The sequence below is a fragment of the Culex pipiens genome, chromosome 2 (assembly GCF_016801865.2).
Source record: "Culex pipiens pallens isolate TS chromosome 2, TS_CPP_V2, whole genome shotgun sequence".
Lineage (NCBI taxonomy): Eukaryota > Metazoa > Arthropoda > Insecta > Diptera > Culicidae > Culex > Culex pipiens.
In genome coordinates, this window is record NC_068938.1 from 57,113,885 (window position 1) to 57,137,047 (window position 23,163).

The 23,163-nt window shown below is 39.7% G+C and overlaps 5 protein-coding genes across 9 annotated transcripts; all 5 read left to right on the forward strand.

Annotated features, from left to right (window-relative positions):
• Positions 1–344: 344 nt before the first annotated feature.
• LOC120421268 (uncharacterized) lies at positions 345–3,620 on the forward strand. 2 transcript variants are annotated; one of them, XM_039584462.2, is made up of 9 exons: positions 345–473; positions 537–599; positions 664–868; positions 924–1,091; positions 1,146–1,240; positions 1,298–1,455; positions 1,508–1,950; positions 2,003–3,183; positions 3,241–3,618. In XM_039584462.2, the coding sequence occupies exons 1-9, from the start codon at positions 425–427 to the stop codon at positions 3,516–3,518; spliced, it is 2,640 nt and encodes an 879-aa protein (XP_039440396.1). In that variant the 5' UTR covers positions 345–424; the 3' UTR covers positions 3,519–3,618. The 2 variants fall into 2 exon arrangements, with proteins under 2 accessions (XP_039440396.1, XP_039440395.1); XM_039584461.2 differs by having other exon boundaries at positions 1,146–1,455; positions 3,241–3,620.
• LOC120421269 (uncharacterized) lies at positions 3,580–6,882 on the forward strand. The gene is made up of 9 exons (XM_039584463.2): positions 3,580–3,772; positions 3,831–3,893; positions 3,956–4,325; positions 4,384–4,478; positions 4,532–4,689; positions 4,745–5,166; positions 5,220–5,467; positions 5,526–6,464; positions 6,524–6,882. The coding sequence occupies exons 1-9, from the start codon at positions 3,724–3,726 to the stop codon at positions 6,826–6,828; spliced, it is 2,649 nt and encodes an 882-aa protein (XP_039440397.1). The 5' UTR covers positions 3,580–3,723; the 3' UTR covers positions 6,829–6,882.
• Positions 6,883–7,020: 138 nt separating this feature from the next.
• Positions 7,021–12,281, forward strand: LOC120421257 (serine protease snake-like). 4 transcript variants are annotated; one of them, XM_052708721.1, is made up of 7 exons: positions 7,021–7,646; positions 7,702–7,796; positions 7,853–8,191; positions 8,246–8,480; positions 8,531–9,383; positions 9,443–9,758; positions 11,960–12,281. In XM_052708721.1, exons 1-7 carry the CDS (start codon positions 7,366–7,368, stop codon positions 12,247–12,249), a joined length of 2,409 nt encoding a protein of 802 aa, XP_052564681.1. In that variant the 5' UTR covers positions 7,021–7,365; the 3' UTR covers positions 12,250–12,281. The 4 variants fall into 4 exon arrangements, with proteins under 4 accessions (XP_052564681.1, XP_052564684.1, XP_052564682.1 ...); XM_052708722.1 differs by having other exon boundaries at positions 7,528–7,646; positions 7,707–7,796; XM_052708723.1 differs by having other exon boundaries at positions 7,547–7,646; positions 7,707–7,747.
• Positions 12,282–12,758: 477 nt separating this feature from the next.
• LOC120421258 (phospholipase A1-like) lies at positions 12,759–19,828 on the forward strand. Its single transcript, XM_039584454.2, has 3 exons — positions 12,759–14,261; positions 14,329–14,488; positions 19,693–19,828. The coding sequence occupies exons 1-3, from the start codon at positions 13,445–13,447 to the stop codon at positions 19,826–19,828; spliced, it is 1,113 nt and encodes a 370-aa protein (XP_039440388.2). The 5' UTR covers positions 12,759–13,444.
• Positions 19,829–21,573: 1,745 nt separating this feature from the next.
• On the forward strand, positions 21,574–22,840 carry LOC120421273 (phospholipase A1 VesT1.02-like). The gene is made up of 3 exons (XM_052708318.1): positions 21,574–22,433; positions 22,524–22,683; positions 22,742–22,840. The coding sequence occupies exons 1-3, from the start codon at positions 21,617–21,619 to the stop codon at positions 22,791–22,793; spliced, it is 1,029 nt and encodes a 342-aa protein (XP_052564278.1). The 5' UTR covers positions 21,574–21,616; the 3' UTR covers positions 22,794–22,840.
• The last annotated feature ends 323 nt before the right edge of the window (positions 22,841–23,163 follow it).

The following is a 23,163-nucleotide window of genomic DNA, read 5'->3' on the forward strand; positions in this document are numbered from 1 at the left end:
TTTTTGTATGTGCCATATTTACTTTGTTCTGCCAAGTTTCAACCCAGCATCTCTAGAAAGTTACATGTTTATTAACATATCAGACTGACCTTCTTTTTCCATATACATTTTTACTTTCTCGAACTCTTCATTCTGAAGTTTTGGAAAGATTCAAGTGGTGAAATGTGCGCAAGTCTTCTGCTTATAATGTAACTGTTTATGAGATCAAACCAGTTTTATATACCAAGTTATTGCACATTAAAGTTTTTCCCTCTAGGGGAAATCCCATAACATCTGCTTGAAGCAATCAACTGCACTGGTTACCTCAGAGTTGACTAAACGGCAGTTTCATGTTGATAGTACGACGATCAAGTCTGTGTTCTAACAGTGTTCCAACAACAGGCGATGGTAGTCGGTGACGTCATCCTAAGTGCTCCCTGCTAAGATGCTATTTCTATGGATGATTCTTTCGTTTGGTTACTCGCTGGGTTTTGGTAACAATTCATCAGATAACTTATAATTGCACCTTTTCAAAAGAAACACCCAAACTGCTACAGATTTCATCGAGAGACACCCCGGGGAATCGCTGCTTTTTCCCGATGAGCGCACTAGTCTAAATGGTACACCACCATGTCTTCACCGAAACATTTACAATCAATTTAAAAACTCCAACCCTTTGCCCAGATTGCCACCTGCGATACTACAAGTACAGCCAGTTCTGGCGCAATCCCGGCTACAATGGTGTGCCGGCGCGTCTGTTTGAGTTTGCCCACATGGGAGCGATCGGGTGGACTATGCCGCCGGACAGCAGTATCGATTGGCGCTGCGGAGGATCACTGATTACGGGCCGGTTTGTGCTTACGGCGGCCCACTGTGCTGTCGATTCCAGGTTAGGAACTACATTTTTCTTCGGCACGGTTTGAAATGATGGCCAAGCTTTTCAGAAACTCTCCGCCGGATGTGGTGAGATTTGGAGATTTGGACATCTTTGGACCGGATGGTGACGAGTATGCTCAACAGCTGGGGATTGCGGAAATAATACGTCATCCGGAGCACCGGTTTTTGGCGTATTACAATGATATTGCACTCGTCAAGCTGGTTGGTTCTGTATCGTGAGGGTAGCAACATTGGTTGGAGGAGCATGATCTTAGTATAGATATTTCTAGAATCGGGAAATCGGTTGCCCCAGCTTGCTTATGGCCGGATATGGAAGTTCGGTTCACCAATATGGACGCCGTGGGTTGGGGTCGAGTAGGATTTGGTAAAAAAATAATCTTAAAAGCCAGGACGTTTGTCAAGATATTTCTTTGCATTCAAGCTGGAAATCAATCACCCGTTCTGTTGAAGATGGCTCAATCTCCCATGTTACACGAGAAGTGCGCAATGGTGTATAACAATGAAACAATTAGAAAGCTGCGATCCGGTCTCCACGAACATCACATCTGTGCATCGGATGTTCTAACGGACACGTGCGAAGTACGTCAGACTAGATTTTCAAAGGTGTCATTTCACCCATTCCCTATTCCAGGGAGATTCCGGCGGACCATTGCAGGTCAAGTTGATGCACAACTTCCGGGAGACGCCATTCGTCGTAGCGGTTACCTCGTTTGGATTACCGTGCGGGACTTCAAATCCAGGCGTTTACACCAGGGTGGCCCCTTACCTGGACTGGATCGTGGCCACCATGCAGGATCGTGGAGAACGCGTAGACGACCAAACGTTCAATACGACTGCGTGTGCACGGCGATACGTTAGTTTGCGAGATCCGTACGAAGGAGTGGTACAGCACCGGAATGAAACGTATGTCGATGTCAACTATTCGAGTCAACACATGTTGCTGGACGTCGAGTTGCCTCCGTATATTGCTAAACTTGGTTGGGCAGCAGGATCAACGGGAGCGGATTACTGCTATGGGGTGATCGTTGATGAAGAAATCGTCCTGACCGTGGCGGATTGTGTGGAATTCATGGGGTAATTGTTTTAGTTAATTGTATTAATTTTATTGTTAATAATATTTTTGTAGAAAACCGGTAAATCGAATAATAACACCGGAGAAGATTGATGTGGCAGCGATTTATATCCACCCTGAATACAAAAAGGGAACCAGTTATAACAATATCGCTATTTTAAAGTTGAAGAACTTGTTGGATTTCAAATCTGAAACAACAGCGTCCTGTATTTGGCACGATTTCAAGCTACCATATGAACGGATTCAAACTATCGGAGTCGGTCGCAAGGATTTGGTAATCTTGCCAGAACTAGCAATACTCCCAGATCCAACGCAAGTAACATACAGAGCGAAGATAACCGCCTTCAATGAGACCAGTTGTCACTTGTCCAAGGCCAGTCTAGCCAGCATGCGGCATGGATTTGCGCACGAGCTTGTCTGCGCAGGCAACGACTTCTTCCTGGTACCCGAGGTGTGCAATCTGGCCATCGGCGGACCACTCTTCGGCACTCGGTGGCACGACGATCGAGAGTACGGCTATACCTTTGCGCTGGCCCAGTTCGGCCGAGACTGTGGCTTCGGCGAACATCTGTTAGCGACCCGGTTGTGGAGTCACATAGACTGGATGAAGTCGGTACTGTTGCCCGGACATCACCATGCTAGCAGTAGGTTGCTGTTTCTGGAACGGGATCGCCAAGAGGGTGATCCTTGCAAGACCGAGCACGGCGTCGATGGACGTTGCGTTGCCTTGGGAGAATGCTTTCAAAGTCGAGTGGAGTTTTTAAACCGGACAGATAAAAAGTTTTGCTCGTCGACAGAGGTCGTCTGCTGTCCTCTGGATGTGATCGTAAAAAAGAAGAAAGCTGTTAATCGTCGAACGGAACTGGAGGAGTGCCAGCAGATTGTGAGTAAATTAAACGTATTGAGTCCGTACGGATTCATGGTTGAGATCGGATCGGAGTTCGATGACAAGTTTCGATGTTTAGGATCAATTATCGCCACTCAAACTATCGTTACGACTAGAAGTTGTTTGGGTAACAGTATCCCAACAAAGGTTAGATTTTTGACAAACGTAAACAGCACAATACAGGTGGAAAACGTAACTTTTCACGATCTCTACAACGCTAGTGACTCAAGCTTCGACATCGCATTACTCGAGCTCGAAACTCCGATTATCTGGAGTCCTCAACTGTATCCAGCCTGCCTTTGGATGAACAAAACTCACACTCCTATGATCACGAGAATGCTTTTTATGGGTAAGATCACCATTCTAAATTCAACACGTTCAAAAAATGACTAAACCAAACCAACAGATGACGATCAAGTTTCCGTCCAGATGATCCAGGCCAAGTACAACTCAGACTGCCAACGGGTTCACCCGAGGGAGCTGCACCGATCGCAGCTTTGTGCGAAGGAGGTATGGGACGAACCGGTTTGCCGGAAGTCGGGTGATGTACTGGTGTCGCAAACTGCGACCGGCCCTAGCTATCTGGTGGGACTGGCTTTGCACGAGGATGGTTGCTCGGGATGGGACTACGGAACGTTCACCAGGATATCTATGCTGGTTGATTGGATCAGTGGGAACATGTGAGATTTTAAATATAATTTATGTGTGCATTAGTAGCAAACAAAACTGGTTTTTCTTGTTGAGATGATTCCAAGTCGTTGCTTAGATACTTTCGCGATCGCTGTAGCATGCATTTATCAGTCAGTGACGGGCAGTGGTACTATCAAGATCAACTACCTTGCGGGCGTTTAAGCAGTAACAAAGTGGCTTCCTAGTTGTATGTTCCAGTATGATGAAGCCGATAGCATTTACTCTAATTGCTTGTGTACTTGGAAGAGGTTCAAAATGCGATACATTCACGAAGATTTTAAAAATGTCAACTTATGATCGCTTCAGTTTCAGCCTTCAGACATCCAGGAGAGTCACAATTTATAGCAAACGAACGTACCAATTTAGATGGTAATGCTGTCTAGGTGTAAATGTTTCATTTATTTAAAAACAATCATCCCACAATCACCCAGATTGCCGCCAGCGCTTCTTCCAGTACTTTTACGCGTCGGATCCGTTTGGAATCAGTGGCCTTCCGGCGCGTTTGTATGAGTTTGCCCACATGGGAGCGATTGGCTGGAGCCAGCCGAATGGGACCGTAGACTGGCGATGTGGCGGATCGTTGATATGGGACAATTTTGTGCTAACGGCGGCGCACTGTGCGATCGACTACCGGAATGTTCCCCCGGATGTGGTTAGATTCGGTGATTTGAACATTTTTACTGAAGAGGGTGATGAATATGCGCAGCAAATCGTGATCGCCAAGTTTGTCCGTCATCCGGGACATCGATTCTCGTCACATTACCACGATATCGCACTTATACGGTTGGAGCGGAATGTAACGTAGGTATTGGAGGGGTTTTGTGGCGAAAATCTGAACTGAAACTATTGATTGTTGTAGAATCAACGAAACGGTTCTTCCAGCTTGTCTCTGGACGGATATGGAAGTTCGGTTCAAACGAATGGATGCTGTTGGATGGGGCAAAGTTGGATTTTGTAAGATTTTGAAGTATTCAACTTCGAATTACTGATTTTTTTTAAACTCGTAGCTGGTGAGCAATCTCCAGAGCTGCTGAAGATGGGTCTTTCGCCAGTATCCAATGAAGAATGTGGAAAGGTATTCAACAAAGAAACCAATAGAAGACTACGGGCGGGCCTTCAAGAGCATCATATTTGCGCATCGGATGAGAAGGCAGATACTTGCGAGGTATAAATTAGTCACGTGCCCCTTAAAGAAAACATTCACGAAGTTCATCTTACAGGGTGACTCCGGAGGACCACTGCAGGTCAAGCTAATGCACAACATGAGAGAGACCCCGTTTATCGTGGGAGTTACCTCGTTTGGACTGCCATGTTCTCCGGAAAATCCCGGAGTGTACACCCGGGTGGCCTCCTATGTAGACTGGATCGTGGACACGATGCAGAACCACGGTGCCGTCGTGGATGACCAAACATTTAACACGACCATTTGTGCCCTTCGTCATGCTCCCCTTAGGGAGTATTACGCTGGGATTGTGACAGAACGGAACGGTACCAAAGCGACGATCGATGTTTTTCAGAAGCATTTGACTGATGTGGCCGACTTGCCGTCGTTTATTGCAAAACTTGATCATGAAAACTGTTACGGAGTCATTGTAGACGAAGAAACTGTTTTGACGACAGCTGATTGCGCTGGGTATAAAGGGTGAGGGTAACCAAAATCATTCGACAATTTCAATACATTTTTTTCTTTTTTAGTAAACGAATCAGGCGGATTGTTCTCCCAGAGCAAATCGACATATCAACAACTCACATACATCCTGGATATACTAAAGGCAGCAGCGATAACAACATTGCAATCTTGAAATTGGAAAGACTGTTAGATTTTAGTTCAGATGCATCTGCCGCATGCATTTGGCATGGGACCGAGCTACCGAACGACACATTAAGAACTGTTGGTTTTGGTAGAAGCGATCTCAATACAGAACATTTTTACGAAGGACTAAGTATGTCAGGTATTGTTAAGAATCATCCGATCCAGGTCACATAAAAGGTATTTTTCAGATCCAACCACAAAATTTCGGACTTCGAAAGTAACCGCGCAGAATAAGACTAACTGTCGGATATCCGCCGAGCATTTACCTTTTCTAAAACGTGGCCCAACTCCGGAACACATTTGCGTTGGTAACGATTTCTTTCTGGTGCCGGAAGTGTGTAATCTTGCCGTCGGGGGACCTTTGTATAGTTCGATATACGAGAGTAATTTCCGTCATAATTTTGCATACGGACTCGCTCAGTTCGGTAGAGATTGTGGTTATGGAGAACATCTGATAGCAACTCGACTTTCGAGCCATGTGGAGTGGTTGAAGTCGGTACTGTTACCTAAGCATAGACAAGTTGATAGTGATTCGCTGATCTTTTCGGATCCAGATCTTCACGATGGAGATCGGTGCTATGTAGAAGCTGAACAGGAAGGACGATGCGTTCCACTGGCGAAGTGTACTGATAGTTTTCAGAGCTTTATCGCGCAGAGTAATGTGAAGTTTTGTTCTACAACGAGTGTCATCTGCTGTCCTTTGGATATTATCGAAAGTAACGAGCAACGAGATCTGCAATCAGATTTAGACGATTGTCCTTCCATTGTGAATCAGTTGGAGCCTTCTGATGAAGATGGAATATTGGTACGTTTTGGATGGGATGCCGGAGATAGGTATGAAATCGGATGCCTGGGATCGATCATAACTGCTAGCGTGGTAGTTACAACTGTGAGTTGTTTGGGACCAAATAAGCCGGACGTTGTTCAACTGCTGGCAGATATTGAAGATGATTTGTTTTTGATAGAGGATGTGCTCCTCCACGAATCGTATAATAAAACCGTCGGTAGCAACGACATTGCCCTGGTCAAGATTAAAGAATCGCTCACGTGGAGTGCGTCAATATATCCAGCGTGCCTCTGGATGAACAATACGCATACTCCACTTGTTATGAGAATGATCTTTGAAGGTAATAATCAACTTGAGTCAATTTGAGGACCATTTCACTGAACAACCCCCTTTTTCTAGACGATGACAACCTGGATCATGGCAAGATCATAGCCAGGTACAACTCGGACTGCCAAAGAACTCACCCAAGCCCGCTGCACCCGTCTCAGCTGTGTGGTCGAACGCCAAGGCGTGATTCCGTGTGCCGCAATGCAAGTGATGTGCTGATATCGCAGCCCACCGAAGGTGGAGTTACTTATCTGGTTGGGATGGCACAGCATGAGGAACAGTGCAGCTCATGGCGGCACGGGACGTTTACCCGGATTTCGGCGTTAGTTGGGTGGATCAAACGAAACGTTTTGAATCTGGACAGGTGGAATACTTGAGAAGTTTGACTACCGTGCGTCTCCACGTCATCAATCTAATAAAATGTAATTTTGATAATTCAATAGAACTTTTTTTTAACTTATTTCACAATATATTATCGCCAAAAGATTACAAATTATTACATTGAGTTCTTCATCTTTACGATCAGACGGTCTGCAGAACTTAAAAACAACTTTATGAGTTTCGTCATCTTTCAAGCAGGGTTTTTTTAATCATACTGAGTGCAATTCATTACAAAGCGATCAGTAGTATAGCGGACACGATCGTGAAATGACGATGATCTATCTCGTGTTAATGGTTTTTTCGCTGTTGTTGCTGTTGACGGAAGCTCAGAACGATGAACCGGTTATGTTTCCCAACGAACGGACAACACTGGATGGCAAGATTAGCTGCTTCTAGAATCTAGATGGTGAAAATGATAAGTTGTTTTGTTGTGTTATCCAAAAGATTGTCACCTTCGGTACTTTAAACTAGCTAGATATCCCACGTCCATTCCCGCGGCCGGACAACCGACACGTTTCCGGGAATTTGCCCACATGGCCGCACTCGGTTGGACACTTCCGAACGGCACAATTCTGTGGCAGTGTGGGGGATCGCTGATTTGGGAGAACTTCGTGCTGACCGCGGCTCACTGTCTCATTGATAAAAGAAACCAGCCACCCGATGTGGTCCGGTTGGGTGACCTGGACCTGTTCAGCGCCGAAGATGACACGTACGCACAGCAGTTGAAAATCGTAAAGATTCTTCGACATCCCGAGCACACGTTCAGCGCCAGCTATCACGATGTAGCATTGCTGAAGCTAGAATGGAACGTGACGTCAGTTTTGATGCTTTTTCTTTTCGATCGCTAAGTAATGATTATCTCTCGACAGCTTAGACCAGACGGTGATACCGGCCTGTTTGTGGAGCGATGGTGAGGTAAGATTTCGCGAGATGGTGGCAACGGGTTGGGGAAACACCGGCTTCGGTACGATCGTCAGCACTCGAACCTGCACTGTGACGTTGACAAGCGTTTCATTTCAGCTCAAAAACGTACGCCAACCTTGCTGAAGGTTTCGTTGAAACCGATCTCCAATGAACAGTGCAGTGAATTTTATCCTCCGACGCGGAGAATTCGACAAGGTCTCCAAGATCAGCACCTTTGTGCAGTGGACGAGGAAATGGACACTTGCGAAGGGGATTCTGGTGGTCCCCTGCAGCTGAAACTGTTGCACAACTCCCGGATGACACCGTTCGTGGTCGGAGTTACGTCGTTCGGGGGTGTTTGTGGAACGTCTAACCCGGGAGTGTACGCGAAGGTAGCGTTCTTCTACGATTGGATTATGGCTACGATGCGGGATCATGGCGCTGATGGACTTGAAGGTATAGACTGAATCAATCAATAATTTTTGCAAGTAATATTATTTGAATTTGTAGTGGACTACAACGCTACCTTGTGCGCGTTGCGCTACGCTTCATTGCGAGAGTTTGACGATCAAGTTCGGATTGATGAGGAAAGATCGAATAATTTCACAGCTGTGGACATGACTAGGGTGAGAATTTCTAGCCGTGCATTGCCGATACAGATGGTTGACGTTGGACACAATTGTTACGGTGTTATTGTGGATGAGGATACAGTGATCACGGTGGCCGATTGCACAAACTTGGAAGGGTTGTAAGCGGATCTGGTAAAAGATAATCGACTGATACAGTTTCTTTCAGACAATCTCTAGCTTTTGTTACTTATCTGGGGGAAAAAGTGATGCCCATATCAAAGATTCACGTTCATCCTAACCACGTTCAAGGATCAGGCTACAACAACATTGCTATTCTAAAGATGAGTAAATTGCTAGATTTGCCTCTGGGATTCCAACCTTCCTGTGTTTGGCACGGAATGTTTAACGATTCGGTTAATGCATACGGCAGTGGTCGTCAGGACATAAACCATTTTTTGTATTTTGACGAAGAGATTCACCTCAATTCAACGCAAGCGCTCCACCGTATCAAATCTCCCGTTTTAAACGAAAGCAGTTGTGTAATTTCAGAGCGTTTCGCCCCAAGATTGCGCCATGGACTTACGAGGGAACAGTTCTGCGTCGGAAATGACGTGTTTTTGGTACCGGGATCATGTGATCTGCTGGTTGGCGGCGTTCTAGATGAGTGGATGTTCAAGGAGAACAACGACTACCATCACACCGTAGCGCTGAGTCTGTTTGGAAGGGATTGCGGTTTTGGAGAGCATATTATTGGGGTTCGTCTGTCAAGCCACGTGGAGTGGATGAAATCCGTCCTTTTGCCAAACTACCAGAATACGGCTGATACTGTACGATACATCGATATGGATCTTCATGAGGGCGATAACTGCACAATTTCCAAGGGAAGACCTGCTCGTTGCGTTTCTGTAGACATTTGTCCAGGTCATCTTAATCGAAAAGTTGACACATTTTGTTCCAGTACTTCGGTGGTTTGCTGTGCTTATGAGATCATCATGTTGAGCGAAGGCAGTCAAATACATCCTGAGGTTTTGAAATGTCCTGAAATGGCTCAAGGGCATACGACTTCGCTGGGGTCTCTGGTAAGATTGTCACAACAGTTAATGAGAATTTAAATATGAACAGTAAACCTTATCACTAGGCGTATATTGCAAGACATTTCGGCGAAAGAATCACCTTCCTGTGCTCAGGAGTTGTTATAACGAAAAGTGCGGTGCTAACGACGGCAAGCTGCCTGGCAGAACATCGTTACTTGGTGGTTCGTCTAATTGATAAACAGACACAGTACAATATCAGTGACGTTTTGAAACACGAAACCTACAACTCAACCGATAAAACCAATGATATAGCGCTGATTAAGCTTAGCTACCCATTTGAGTGGAATGCGCAGGTTTTCCCGGCCTGTCTGTGGACAAATCAAACTCATACGCCAATTGTGCTGAACATAACTTTCGCAGGTATGGCATTGAGTGTTTTCTAGAGCGTCCAATTTCCCGGGGTAACAACATTCCGGAAAACGGGAAATTTTCAACGAATTTCCCGAGAAATTTGGTGCTTATCAAAAATTGATCTGATTCTGGTTCTGATTATTGTTATGCTACGAAATTTTATAGAATATTAATAACGTCATGATTCGAATTCCCGGACGCTTCGAAACCCGGACACCTCATCTTGTTTTATCAATTATTTGTGTATAAGTTCGCATTATGAATGTACAAACTGTGTTATTTGATGAATTCTAACAACAACTTTCATTTTAAGTTTGTTTGAACGCTGTAGTTAATGCCAAAACAATTATATAGAATAAAATTATAAGTTATCCAAAAACGTGAAACATTTCACTGAAATATTTCATAGGCGTTTGATGCACCGGGAAGGCAAAACTTAAATTTATGGCTTTGATTTCCTTAAATTCAAGCAAATTTTTATATAAAATATCGATTGTTTTGATGTTAACAGCTTATTTAACCCCTTCCCGCCCAGAGCAAAATCGAGATTTTTTACGTTTTTCAACATAATTCGTAACTGGATCGACCAAATTGGATGAAATTTTAATGGTTATAAGCTAACATTCTATATAAACTAACGCAGGTTGAACGAGGTTGAAAAAATGTATGGTTGCAGAGAAATTTAGTTTTGAAGGCAAAAAATAGTGGTGCTCTGGAGTAACCATGGGCGTTAGAGGGTTAAGACCTAAAGAATGCCATTCACACATTCACACATGCCATAACATTTCGAAAGCAAAATCGAGTATCCAGAATTCGAAGCAAAAGTGTCCAGATTTCGAATCAGCTTTTATCAGTGTCCTGGATTCGAAGCACAACAAGTCATTTTAATTTTAAAATTCTGATGAAAAATGGTTAGAAAATACATATTTCCCATGAATTCTCTTAAAACTAACTGTTTATATTCTGTTAAGATTCTACATTCTGATGATATTTCTTTATTTCCAACTTATTACATGATTTTTTGCCTGCTATAACAAAAAAGATATGCTACTAAGTGTCCGGATTTCAAACCATGACGTTAGCAAAATAAAATAAGTTAAAATATTCAAGTGTGAGGATCAATTAATGCCTTGACTGCCTGTAAAAACACATACAACTTCAAGAAAATATATAAATTTTCAATTTTTTTAAGCTGTCTTCATACAAAATATAAAAAAATAATCAAAAGTTTTTTTTTTTGGTAAAAGTAGGTATTATTCTTTAATTACAGTTTTTGGACAGTGAGTATGCTCTAAAACCATAAAATTGCTTTTAAATTTGTCTCTGTGGCCAGTTTGAGATAATATAATAAAGAAAAATATTGATAAATAATTTTAACTTAAAAGTTGTAATGAAAAAAATAGTGCAGAAAATATGTTTTTCATGGCAAATATTTTTTCCAAAGCAAATCTTACTGGTTTGAGCTCATTGCATTGAGTTTGCCTTAAAAATCATATTTTTCACGTTTTTCAAATATTCTTTTTTACAAATATTTGGAGTTTTTGAAAAATGTTTGCATTTTTTGGGCACCTTTAGTACAATACGAAGTAGTTTTTCAATGTGTTTTTTTTATTAAGCAGCCTTTGGTTACAAAAAAGATTCATAGCAAAAAAGTAGTTTAGTAGTTTCATATTCATAATCTCTTACGCCCTTGGCAGCTGTAGTGCTCTATAAAATTTCAACTTTAATCTTTAATTTCTCGAATAATTTTAAACAAATTAAATGATATCAATTCAGTTTGGTAATGGTAAACTAAAACGTAGAAGAAACTAAATTTTTATCTTGGCGGGAAGGGGTGCTTTATTTTCATTTCCAGTTGTAAATGCTTTAGAAATCATCTGAAAAAAAACCTTGACATGAAATTTTTAGACGAACTGATAAGTTCAATATGAACAGTAAATTGTTCAATTCAATATACTGTTATTTACTTATGAAACTTATCAGTGAGTTGAGCTCTTTTACTATTTTATTTATTTAAAAAAAGTGCCAAAAATTTTAGATCATGTATTACTTCCGCTTAAATTTCGGGAAATCCTGGCAAATTTACAAATACGGGAAATATTTTTTTTTTCGGGAAATCCCGGGAATTCCCTGGATTTTTTTTCCCGAGACTGGAAATTGGACGCTCTAGTGTTTTCAGAAGCTAAATTTTTATCATTTTTCGATTTCAGTTAGAAAAGATGTTACCGTAAACACTGTACTCCATCCAATGTACAATTCAGACTGCCAGCGAAGTCACCCGTATGAGGTTCACAAGACTCAACTTTGTTTGAGGAATCCTATGAAGAATATCACATGTGTGAGATTCAGCGGTATGCTCACCTGGTTGGATCCTCGTGGTGTCCCGTTTCTTGTTGGGGTCAATCCAGATGAAGATGTCCAATGTATTCAATGGAGGTATTCTACTGCTACAAGAATATCTTCCTTTTTGGAGTGGATAACGAAGAATGCGTTTATATGAATGGAAAAAATAATAAAAATAAATTGAAAAATTGTGTTTTACTCTTTCCTAAGTTAATATATTAGCTCACAAAAAATCTTATTCGGGAGTTAATTTGAGTCAATTTTAAAATACAACATTCTTTGAGGTTTACACCACCAGTTGGATCTGCAACCGGGTCGGTGTAACACCGGCAAAACGGAAAAGCATTTTTTTCGCGTCCACTTTTCTTGAGGATAATTTAATTTATAACACAAAATGCAGCTCGTTCATTATGGGGAAACGGGGATGCAAGCAAAGGCGACGAACGCTGAGCGGTGTGTCTTTGTGGAGTTTTCACCCTGCGGACTGTCTTTCGGGGTTGGATGATGGCAGTCTGGGTTGAAATGGGACTTTTAGCTCTATTCATGGGTTTTTGTAACTTCAAATTACATTCATTTTACCCCACTTACCCCCCACAAATCCCCACAGTCCATCCACCACTGCAAAGATTCATCCTGGCGGCGCTAAATCATGTTGAGAACTGCATGAGCCACTCCTGACTGGGAGCCAGCGGGAAGCATCGCCCGGTCCATCTCCCAGAGGGGTAGCCGTCTGACCAGCAGTGCACGTAATGCGAGTGTTTTCGCCGCAGGTTGCCAATTTTCTGACCAGCTCCGTCTGGTTTTGCGTTCTTGGACTGAGCAGCAGCGCAGTGTTGCCAGCCAGCAGAGCTAGAGTTAGCTTTAAAGTAATTTGCTTGGCCGCGTGGCGGTTCAGATGGTCTTGAAGATTTTTTGTTTTGAGGTTTCCTTATCCCACGGACGGACTGGGAAATGCAACCGTTGGAACCACATTGGAGTATGGGTGGAAAAAAATGAGGTTTGTTGGCGGAACGAAGTGGTCTTTTCAACGCAGTGCGGACAATGTGGTTTTGGGCAGTGGTTAATGTACGAATAAATGAAATTTTCTTGTTGCACATGTGAAAAGTGTCTTTCAGATTTGGCAGGGTAGCAAATAGGTGGAAGATGTTTCAGAGAAATTTGAACTTCTTTCTAGAAAAGTTTTCATATACGTCTACACTGTCGTCTGCGTAGATACAGCTGGTTAAGATGGAATTTAAATAAACTTATTGTTCATTCATTTGTTAGCCAAATACGCAACTGAGTTAACAAGAATCAAACTGATAAATACGATACAATTTTGGTACTATCAGTCAGTACGATTAGAAATCGTCATGTGGTCGATTCCGGCACTTTTGGTAGTCCTCGTGGCAGGATTGCCAACCGGACAAGCCTTCGATTTTTCCAGCTTCACTACAGAAGCTGCGTTGGCTAGTTTCATCGATGGCATCTCAACCGGATTAGCAGATATGGCGGGTGATCTGATTCAGACGGTCATGGACAACGAAACCATCGATCAGGAGGTCACATTTTGGTGCGGTCGTCGAGGATATTCGAGTCTTCAGCAGACGTTCGTAAATGATAGTTCCATTGCGAGTAAACTGGACCTTTCGAAACCCGTTGCCATAATCACCCATGGTTGGTTGAGTTATGCTAACGTCACGTGGGTGCAGGAAATGGCCGGAAATTATAGCAAGTACGTGGACAGTAACGTTTGCGCCGTGGATTGGTCCAGATACGCCCGGTACGGTTATGCGATCGCGGCCAAGCGGAATACCCGATTGGTGGGAAACTATTTGACCTTGTTTATGCAATTTTTGACACGCAATGGGATAACTCCGTCCAAGATGACCTTGATTGGTCACAGCTTGGGTGCCCATGTCTCGGCGTACGCTTGCAAGAACTTCAGCGGTCAGGTGAAGGAGCTGTACGGACTAGACGCAGCTGGACCACTTTTCACTCAACCAATTGATGTTGGAACGAAAAATAGAATCGCATCCACGGATGCCGACTATGTTCAGCTCATCTACACGACCCGTTACCTGTTGGGAGTCGGAAATCCTCTTGGTCAAGCTAATTTCTTCCCAAATGGAGGATACCATCCTCAGCCTTCATGTCTGCTTCCCATGTTGACGTATGCCGATACGTATGGTAAGTTTTTTTTTATAGATACAATTTCATCTTTTTTAATATCCTGAAAAAACAACAACAATTCCAGTGCCAATAGCCTGCAGTCACTCCCATGCGCATCAGCTGTTTACACTGTCGTTGAATCCGGCCTTCGTGTTCAAGGCAAAACAGTGTGGAACATATCCTACCTATTTGTTGGGATTGTGCCAGTTCAACTCCAACGATGTGCTTGGAATCTACTCGAAAAAGTATGTGTTTTGGAACGATACATTCCTCACATTTTTTTAAACTATTTTACAAACGTTTTCAGGTTACTTGGAAACTTCTATTTTGACCAGAAATTGTTGTATCCATTTGTATGAAATAATATTTAACGCCAAGCACATTTGTGAAGAGTATTTTTCTTGATTGAATTCACTCGTTTCAAAATGTTTTTCATTATTTTGCATGCGTGAATAAAACAAAATCTTCCTTTTCGTTTTTAACTTAAGACCGTTGCAAATATTCTTCAAAGTTTATGTTTCCCCCAGGGGGCATAGAACGTTATTTTTCGAAAAACTTAAAAATTTTAATGAATATTAATATTTTATCAACTGAAAACCAGTTAAAATGCATTTTCCTGCGTTTATAATAATATTTAGCATGTTTGAAAAAATTCCGTCGATACCTCGATATTTTGAAAACTAATGATTGGGAAAAAAAATTGTGGGTTGTTTGGGTAAGACTTAGAAAACATCAATTTTCCTGTTTTTAAACCTTTGCATTGCAATATCTCAGCAACTAAGGGTCGTATCAACAAAGTTCAAAAAAGCAAAATATAGAGAATTTTCTCAGCTTTTCAAAAATATTTTTTTTAAAGGTGGGCAAACATGTGCACTAATTTTAAAAAATGAAAAACTGCGACTATTTTCAAAAAAGTCACCTAAATATGGATTTAACTTGAAAACGGTGCAGTTTATCAAAAATTCACTAAAGTACTTTTTGATTGCAAATTTGATTTTGCATCGAAAAATGAAGTTGAAAAATTATTGCGGCCAATATTTCGATTTTTTGAAAAAAATCAGTATTGATTCAAAAATTCATAACTCGCTCAAAGATTTTTTGCACAACCTGGAAATTTCTGAAAAGTTTGCATTTTATGCCTTCTAAAACATATCAAAAAATAAAAAAAATCAAAAATATTATTTTTTTGCAAATCAAGTTTTAGTGATAAAAAGTTAAATAAAAAATCACCAAATATTTTTTTACCGTGTATCATTTTTTCCAGTGTAGTCCGTATCCATACCTACAACTTTGCCGAGGACACCAAATCGATCAAAAAATTCCTTCAAAAGATACAGATTTTTGAATTTTCACATTTCATTTTTGTATGGACAGCTGCCAAGTTTGTATTGAAAATTATATGGACAAACAAATGATGCAAAATGGCTTCTTTGGGCATACCGAAGGCACCAAAAAAGTTTCAGCCGGATTAAAAAATACAAAAATTAAAATTGAAGAAAAAAGACCGATTTTGTAGAGAATTGCTCAACTAGAAGCAAAATAGAGTCGAATGTGGAAAATGTGTAGACACAATATTTACGTTTTAACCTTAACTGCCCAATTTCTATTTAAAAAAATGTGTTTTACCATTTTTTTAAGGAGTAATAACTTTTTCTCTATGAAATACTTTGCTTCTCATCATTCCTTTTTAATATTTTCTCAGCACTTATATTGTAAAGCTATATTCAATAAAAGTTGTTATTTTTTTTGTTTCCTGCAAATTGAAAACAATGTTATTGTTCTATAAACATTTGGAAATGAGATGTGATTTGATGATCGATTATCTGAAAACATGTTGACCGTTTCCAAATTTGAAGATATTACTTAAAAAATTTACTAAACATTATTTTAAAAAATATGATATTTTACTTTTATAACATTGAAAATCGGATCAGTAGGGTAGGGTATTCATCAATGAGACACTTTTGATTTTTAACTTACAACGATTTTTGAATTTTTTTCATCGGCATGTTATCATGAACTTTTTGTTGCATTTTGAAAACAATTAATCTATTAATGTGATCTAACATTGACCAAAATATGAGATCGATCTGGCGTCTACGCACTTGGCAGGAACAATGAGACACTATACGAAAATCAATTCTTCTCTAGTAAAACATCGTGTTTTTGTATTGTTCCATTGTAGGTGACTTGCCTTGAACATATTAACGCAATTTCGTCAACTTTAAACTTTATTTATTTATTTATTTATTTATTCAATTAAGTAACGTAAGACTTCATGTCTTTTAAAATGTTACAATGTTTCAAACTGAGTGAGGTGGTTTTTGTTTAAGCTTCTTGCTAATTTTGTGTTGCTCTCATTCCCTAACTAATTAGTCTAAACGATTGAGTTCTTCTAATAAACTCTGCTTAAAACTCACAATAGTGGTACACGATTTGGTAGATACTGGTAATGAATTCCAGAAGACAATGCCTCTTGCAAACATTGACTGACTATAATAAGAAGAATTAAAATGAGGTAACAAGTAGTTTAATGTGCGCGTTTGTCGAAAAGGTCTTAATTTAGATAACAAATAATTAGGTTTTTTAGTGAATATTATTTTCTGTATTGTACAACATGATCTGAATCGATAGAACTGGGCAAAAGGACAACCAATTAGTGATTTTTGCAAGTGGGTAACCCTGGAGTAACGAGACAAATTGTAGACATATCTGATGCATGCATTAAGTGCGATACGAAGTTTGTTGATAGCTGCGGCCGAAGCATTAGTATATACAAAATCTCCATAAATGAAATGAGGAAATATTAAGGTCTTAAAAAGCCTTGTTTTCGTGGCAGAGTCAAAATGTCTAGTAACTAAGTTAAGGCGTTTTAGCACTCCAAAGATTTTACCACATTGACTGTTTATGTGGGCATCCCAATCTAAATCAGATGTAAAGATAACACCTAAATTGTTAACTCTATTTACAAATTCGACCTGTTCGTTTCCAAAAAGTAAAGCAGGACAAACAATAGAAGATCGCAATTTGCTAAAAATTATTGCTTTAGTTTTGGACTGATTAATTGGCAAAAGGTTGTGTTGAGACCACTTGTAAATATTTAAGAGATCTTTGTTTATTTTATTTCTAATAACAGACAAATCAAAAACGGAATCAGAACAAAAATAAATCTGAACATCATCAGCAAACAAATGGATTGAGCAATGTTCTAAAACTAAGGGTAAATTATTGATAAAAAGAGAAAATAGTAACGGTCCTAAAATGGAACCCTGAGGAACACCAGATCCAATATTTTGAAAAGTTGATAATATCCCATTACAAAAGACAGCTTGACTGCGATGTATAAGGTAAGATTCAATAAGTTTTGCAGCTGACTCAGAAAAGAGAAAATCAGAACGAAGTTTGTTTACAAGTTTTCGATGTGATACCCGATCGAACGCCTTAGCAAAGTCTATTAATAACAGAATTGCAATTCCTTTTTTATCTAAAGTTAAAGCGATATCGTCATGGACTTTCAGCAAGGCTGTTTCTGTGCTATGATTTTTACGAAAACCAGATTGATACGGATGCAGTAGGTTCAAATCGTTGATGAATGAAGAAATTTGAGTGTTAATAAGTTTCTCAAAAACTTTTGAGAGTGCACTCAATATACTAATTGGTCGAAGGTTAGCAATTGCAGAGGAATTACCTTTTTTCTTAATAGGTATCACTTTAACGGTTTTCCAGCCCTGGGGATAGATAGAGGTCTTAATGATGCTATGAAAGAGGTGTTTAATCAGCGGTAAAATTAGTGGAAGCATAATTTGTATAAATTTGATCGGAAACACCGTCTAGGCCAAAAGCGTTGGATTTTATTGAAAAAACCGAATTAATAATTTCATAATCAAGAAAAGGTTTGAAGGTAAAACCATTTGGACAGGCTGCAAAAGTGGGTATCGTTGAATCATCCATGGTAAAATTAGAAACGAAATAGTCATTAATTTGCTCACTAGAGATATCAATACTATTACTAAATCGATTATCATCTTTGAGTCCTAGTTTTTTAACGTTATTCCATAGTTGTTTGCTTGGAAGATTTGTGTTGAATTTCTTTCTATCATGAGTTGATTTTGCTTTTCTTATCAAAAAATTGGTACGATTTCTAAGAATTTTATAATTCACTTTATCACTATCAAGTTTAGAGGATTTCCAAGTTCGATAGGCAAGATCTCTGTTCAACATGGCTCTTTCAATATCAGAATTGAACCAACAATTTTCATGTTTTATACGCATTGACTTTAATGGAACAAACCGATCATGAAGATATGTTAAGTTTCTCATAAAAAAATCTAAAAGAACATTAGGATTGTCAATACTATAAAAGTCACCCCAGGCAAAGTCATAAAACGCATTTTGGAGTTCAGCAAAATTAATTCTTTCGTAATTTCGAAATTGTACGGTACTGTCAGAGGTTTTAGATAAAGAGTAATTTAAAGAAAAAATGATCATATCATGATGAGAAACTCCAGGTAAAGAGATCTGATCATTATTAAGAACCATGTGAGGGGAATCAGTGATAAAAAGATCAAGTAAAGAACAACCTGAACTGTAGAAATAAGTTGGCTCGGAGTTGATGAAAGAATAACAAAAATTAGATACAACTTCTCGAAGGTGTTGCAAACGATATGAATTATATAATAAGTTGGTATTGAAATCACCTATAAAATACGTAGAATTGTATTTAACGCTAAAATTTTCAAAATGGCTTTTTAAAATATCTGCACAGTTAAGATTAGGGGGATTATAATATACCGCAAGCAAAAAGTTTTCATTAGCATGACGAAAATCAAGTAGAAGAAATTCTGTAATTTGTCGGCCATAATCAGCATCGTAGATGGATTTATTTACAATACGACAGGACAAAGTGTCACGATAGTAAACACAAATGCCACCACCATGTCTGTTTCGATCATTTCTTATAATTTTATAACCCTCAATTGCAATCATTTGATCAGTAATCTTATCACTCAGCCATGATTCAGTCATACATATAATATCGAGTTTACTGTTTAATAAGACCGATTTAAGTTCATAAAATTTTGAGAAATTCCTAGCACAAATGCTTTGAACGTTAATGTGACAAATGTTTAGATGATCTTGATTCAACATAGCATTTAAAACAATACGGGGAATGTTTGCAGAGACACTTCTAATTCGGGAATTATCCATAATCAAAAATAAGTGGAGGTAGTTTCAAGACAGAGCATACTATAGGACCCAATTCATTTAAACTAATATCTAGGGATGAGAGGCAACACTTAAATCTACTTAACATTCTATAAGATTCCAAATCAAACTCCTACAATCGTCGCAGTTCACCCAGTACAAAAGTAAATCAGCAAATCGATGTTAACGGTCAAAGAAATGTTTAAAAATACAAAAAATATTATCAGTACACCATCACCTTCAGACTTCATCAGCAGCGGCACCAACGCGGTTCAGGTGAAACCAGGCTCGTCTCCAAGGGGCAGCAGCAACAGCGCAGCACCCATAACAGCACCCAGATCAGCAGCAGCAACTCCAACGGCACCCAACAACAGCAATAACTTTCAGGACGGAAAAGGGAATCACAGGATAACTCAGGGAACTTGATGTGATCGCACACTTGCTGACACATGGCACGAGCAAATGATCATCTAATTTAGTTACGGTTTTTTTTTCTTTTCTTCTATTATTTTCTGTACTATTGATCCTCGGTCCTAACCTGGTCACAGCACCTAAAAGGACCTAATAAAAATAAGTTATGAACAAAAAAAAATAACTCAGGGAACGGAGTCAAAGGATGGGGGCTTACGAGAAAGAATAACTTGAAGGAAAAGGAAGATTGTTAACTTTAGGGTTTTTGACTTTCAGGAGGGGAAGGAATCATGGATAGCTGTGGATGGGAATCAAGGGAAAAACTGGGAAGGAAGGAGAAAAACTTTTAGGAAAGGGGTACTAAATAGTATATAAATTTCATAAAATCCATATATTTATACCAAATAACTTTATATTTTTGGTTAAACGAAGTTTAAACTCAATAAATATGCCAAAAATCATTTCCAATTCATGTTTTAAAAGATAGCCGTAGATTTTGAAAAGTTTAATGAAGAAAAATCATAGTGCCTCTGGCTGAAAAAATCGGAAACACTGAGACAGACCTGGATTCTGAGTATATTCTTAATTTTGGTAAAACCTAATGAAGGGAAATTGTAGCCCAAATCATTCCCTATGAAACGTCGGAAGAAATCTTAAGAAATATTAGTGTTGGTGTTAATGGCAGCCTATGAGAGAAAAAGTTATTTTTGTCCATAATTAACTTTTACACCCCAGAATCAAACATTTATGAATAACTTTGCAAGGGTGTGCCACTATTATGTCAGATTTGTATCCCGTAGACACATCTTTCCCTCAAACATTAGCCTGTTTGGTTGAAACTACGACTTGTGAGAGCAATTTTATCATCATTCCCCGTGTCTCATTGATGACTACTCTACCCTAGATGCCAAAATATCGTCAGATAAAAAAATGCTTTCTGTAAATTTGGTCGTGGAAGGAGTAAATTGCGAGATAAAATGTTGGTGTCTTCGACAAAGTTGTTTGGATTGGCAAGTCAAACAACTTTCTAGAAGACAAAAAAATATCCAAAAATATTCCTGAAAAGTTAGATTTTCAAAATCACCCGAATCGAGATCCACCCTAGTCACTTCAAACATTTTTTTATTTGAATATTATTTCATTTGAAATATTTTTGATAAATACTTTATACAAAGCCCAAGGCCCTTGATAGATTAGAGATCCTTCTCATTAGCACTGCTAATTTAGCAGGTGTTTAGGTCTGAAATATACTGTTGGTTGAAAATTTACTGAGAGATTTGGTCCTATTCCTAACACATCTGAAAATTTGGATCTGCTTATCGTCCACTCTTTCTATACTTCTTCAATATGTTTGTAATTACTTGGATAATGATTAAATTACAAGAGAGAACATAGGAAAAGATTACTTTTAACATATGATTGATAGATACAACAATATGGTGATTGTTCAATCTATTCTCAACTGTCATAACAGGTATAACTCAAAGTTTAAACGAACTGTGTTGAGCACGTGCTTTGTTTAACCTTGTTCGAGTTCAATATAATTCAAGCTACGCAATGAATCGAGATGGTTACGCGGTTAATGTGCAAGAACTGTTTTCAATGGATTTATTGTTTATAATTTCACTTTTGCATTTTTTCTGCCAGACTTATTCGCAACTGTGTTAATAAGAGCTGTTAGACATTTTCTGATATAACTGCTCAAATTTCGATTTGCTTGACAGTTTGACTAGAGGAACGATTAAGTATTTACAACCATGTGGTCACGATGTGTACTGTTGGCCATCCTGGTGTCGGGGTTTCCCACTGGACACGCCATTGACTTTTCCATCTATTCCACGGAGAGTGCCCTCGCCAGTTTTATCGACACCTTTTCATCCGGGCTGGCTGGCATGGCCGGTAATCTGATCCAAACGGTCGTGGACAACCGTACGATCGATCAGGAGGTCACTTTTTGGTGCGGTAGGCGAGGGTATTCGAGTCTCCAGCAGACGTTCGTAGATGATAGCGCAATTGGGAGCAAACTTGACCTTAAGAAGCCTGTTGCTATTATAACCCATGGATGGCAGAGTAAGGCAAACGTTACGTGGGTACAAGAAATGGCCGGAGCTTACAGGAAGTACGTGGACAGTAACGTTTGCGTAGTGGACTGGTCCAGATATGCCCGGTACGGTTATGCGATCGCGGCCAAGCGAAATACCCGATTGGTGGGCAATTATTTGGCTGTTTTCATGCAATTTTTGACTCGGAATGGGATTACTCCGTCCAAGATGACCTTGATTGGGCACAGCTTGGGGGCCCATGTCTCGGCGTTTGCTTGTAAGAACTTCAGTGGACAGGTGAAGGAACTGTATGGATTAGATGCAGCGGGGCCACTGTTCACGTTGCCGATCGACGTTGGAACGAAGAATAGAATTGCCTCCACGGATGCTGGGTACGTTCAGATGATTTACACGACCCGTTATCTGCTGGGAACTGGTAATCCGATTGGTCAGGCCAATTTTTTCCCAAATGGAGGGTACCACCCGCAGCCTTCATGCTTGCTTCCGATGTTGACGTATTCTGATGCATATGGTAAGTAATAATTCGCATTCCTATTGTCAGAAGTATGTGTTTAGTCGTTGAGGATTTTTAAAACTATGCCATATTTTTTTTAAATTATAGTTCCCCTAGCCTGCAGTCACTCTCATTCTCATCAGTTGTTCACATTGTCGTTGAATCCAGCCTACGTGTACAAAGCAAAGAAGTGTGGAACATATCCTACCTATTTGTTGGGTTTATGCCTGTTCAACTCCAATGATGTATTGGGGATCTACTCGAAAAAGTATGTTTTCTTATAATGAGTTGTTTCGAAATTTTTTAATTAATTTCCATTATTTCAGGTCATCTGGAAATTTTTACTTTAATCAGAAAGTGTTTTATCCGTTTGTATAAAAATATCAACTTGGATGAATTTGATTGAAATAAAATGGTTAACTACATTTGGGATAAAGTTACATACGATGCATAACCTGATATTGAAACACTCACCACCCACAAGTGGTGATGACCACTGCCAGATCTGTCTGGACCACACTGTCCTGACATTTTGTTAACCATGTCATGTCATGGTCGTGAATTGTTGGAAAATACTTTTCACACTGCTGGGTTCTCCGCAACCGATCTGTCCATTAGAGAGAGTTATTTATATACTCATTGTGGACATTTAATACAAAGTGCCAGTTAGTGTCAGTGGGTTGATATTCCCCGTGGCTCATTACAATATTAATTCACTAATTGGTTTAAAAGTCCGTTCCTTTTTTTT

Bases quoted from the DNA above. Each gene is read 5' to 3' on its own strand.
- LOC120421268 (XM_039584461.2), top strand. From the start codon at position 425: ATGCTATTTCTATGGATGATTCTTTCGTTTGGTTACTCGCTGGGTTTT. The intron at 1,456-1,507 runs GTACGTCAGACT...TCCCTATTCCAG, and splicing joins TTCTAACGGACACGTGCGAA to GGAGATTCCGGCGGACCATT. The intron at 3,184-3,240 runs GTAAGATCACCA...CCAAACCAACAG, and splicing joins CACGAGAATGCTTTTTATGG to ATGACGATCAAGTTTCCGTC.
- LOC120421269 (XM_039584463.2), top strand. From the start codon at position 3,724: ATGATGAAGCCGATAGCATTTACTCTAATTGCTTGTGTACTTGGAAGA. The intron at 5,468-5,525 runs GTATGTCAGGTA...GGTATTTTTCAG, and splicing joins ACATTTTTACGAAGGACTAA to ATCCAACCACAAAATTTCGG. The intron at 6,465-6,523 runs GTAATAATCAAC...CCCTTTTTCTAG, and splicing joins TATGAGAATGATCTTTGAAG to ACGATGACAACCTGGATCAT.
- LOC120421257 (XM_052708721.1), top strand. From the start codon at position 7,366: ATGGCCGCACTCGGTTGGACACTTCCGAACGGCACAATTCTGTGGCAG. The intron at 7,797-7,852 runs GTACGATCGTCA...GTTTCATTTCAG, and splicing joins TTGGGGAAACACCGGCTTCG to CTCAAAAACGTACGCCAACC. The intron at 8,481-8,530 runs GTTGTAAGCGGA...AGTTTCTTTCAG, and splicing joins GATTGCACAAACTTGGAAGG to ACAATCTCTAGCTTTTGTTA.
- LOC120421258 (XM_039584454.2), top strand. From the start codon at position 13,445: ATGTGGTCGATTCCGGCACTTTTGGTAGTCCTCGTGGCAGGATTGCCA. The intron at 14,262-14,328 runs GTAAGTTTTTTT...CAACAATTCCAG, and splicing joins GACGTATGCCGATACGTATG to TGCCAATAGCCTGCAGTCAC. The intron at 14,489-19,692 runs GTATGTGTTTTG...CATCACCTTCAG, and splicing joins CTTGGAATCTACTCGAAAAA to ACTTCATCAGCAGCGGCACC.
- LOC120421273 (XM_052708318.1), top strand. From the start codon at position 21,617: ATGTGGTCACGATGTGTACTGTTGGCCATCCTGGTGTCGGGGTTTCCC. The intron at 22,434-22,523 runs GTAAGTAATAAT...TTTAAATTATAG, and splicing joins GACGTATTCTGATGCATATG to TTCCCCTAGCCTGCAGTCAC. The intron at 22,684-22,741 runs GTATGTTTTCTT...CCATTATTTCAG, and splicing joins TTGGGGATCTACTCGAAAAA to GTCATCTGGAAATTTTTACT.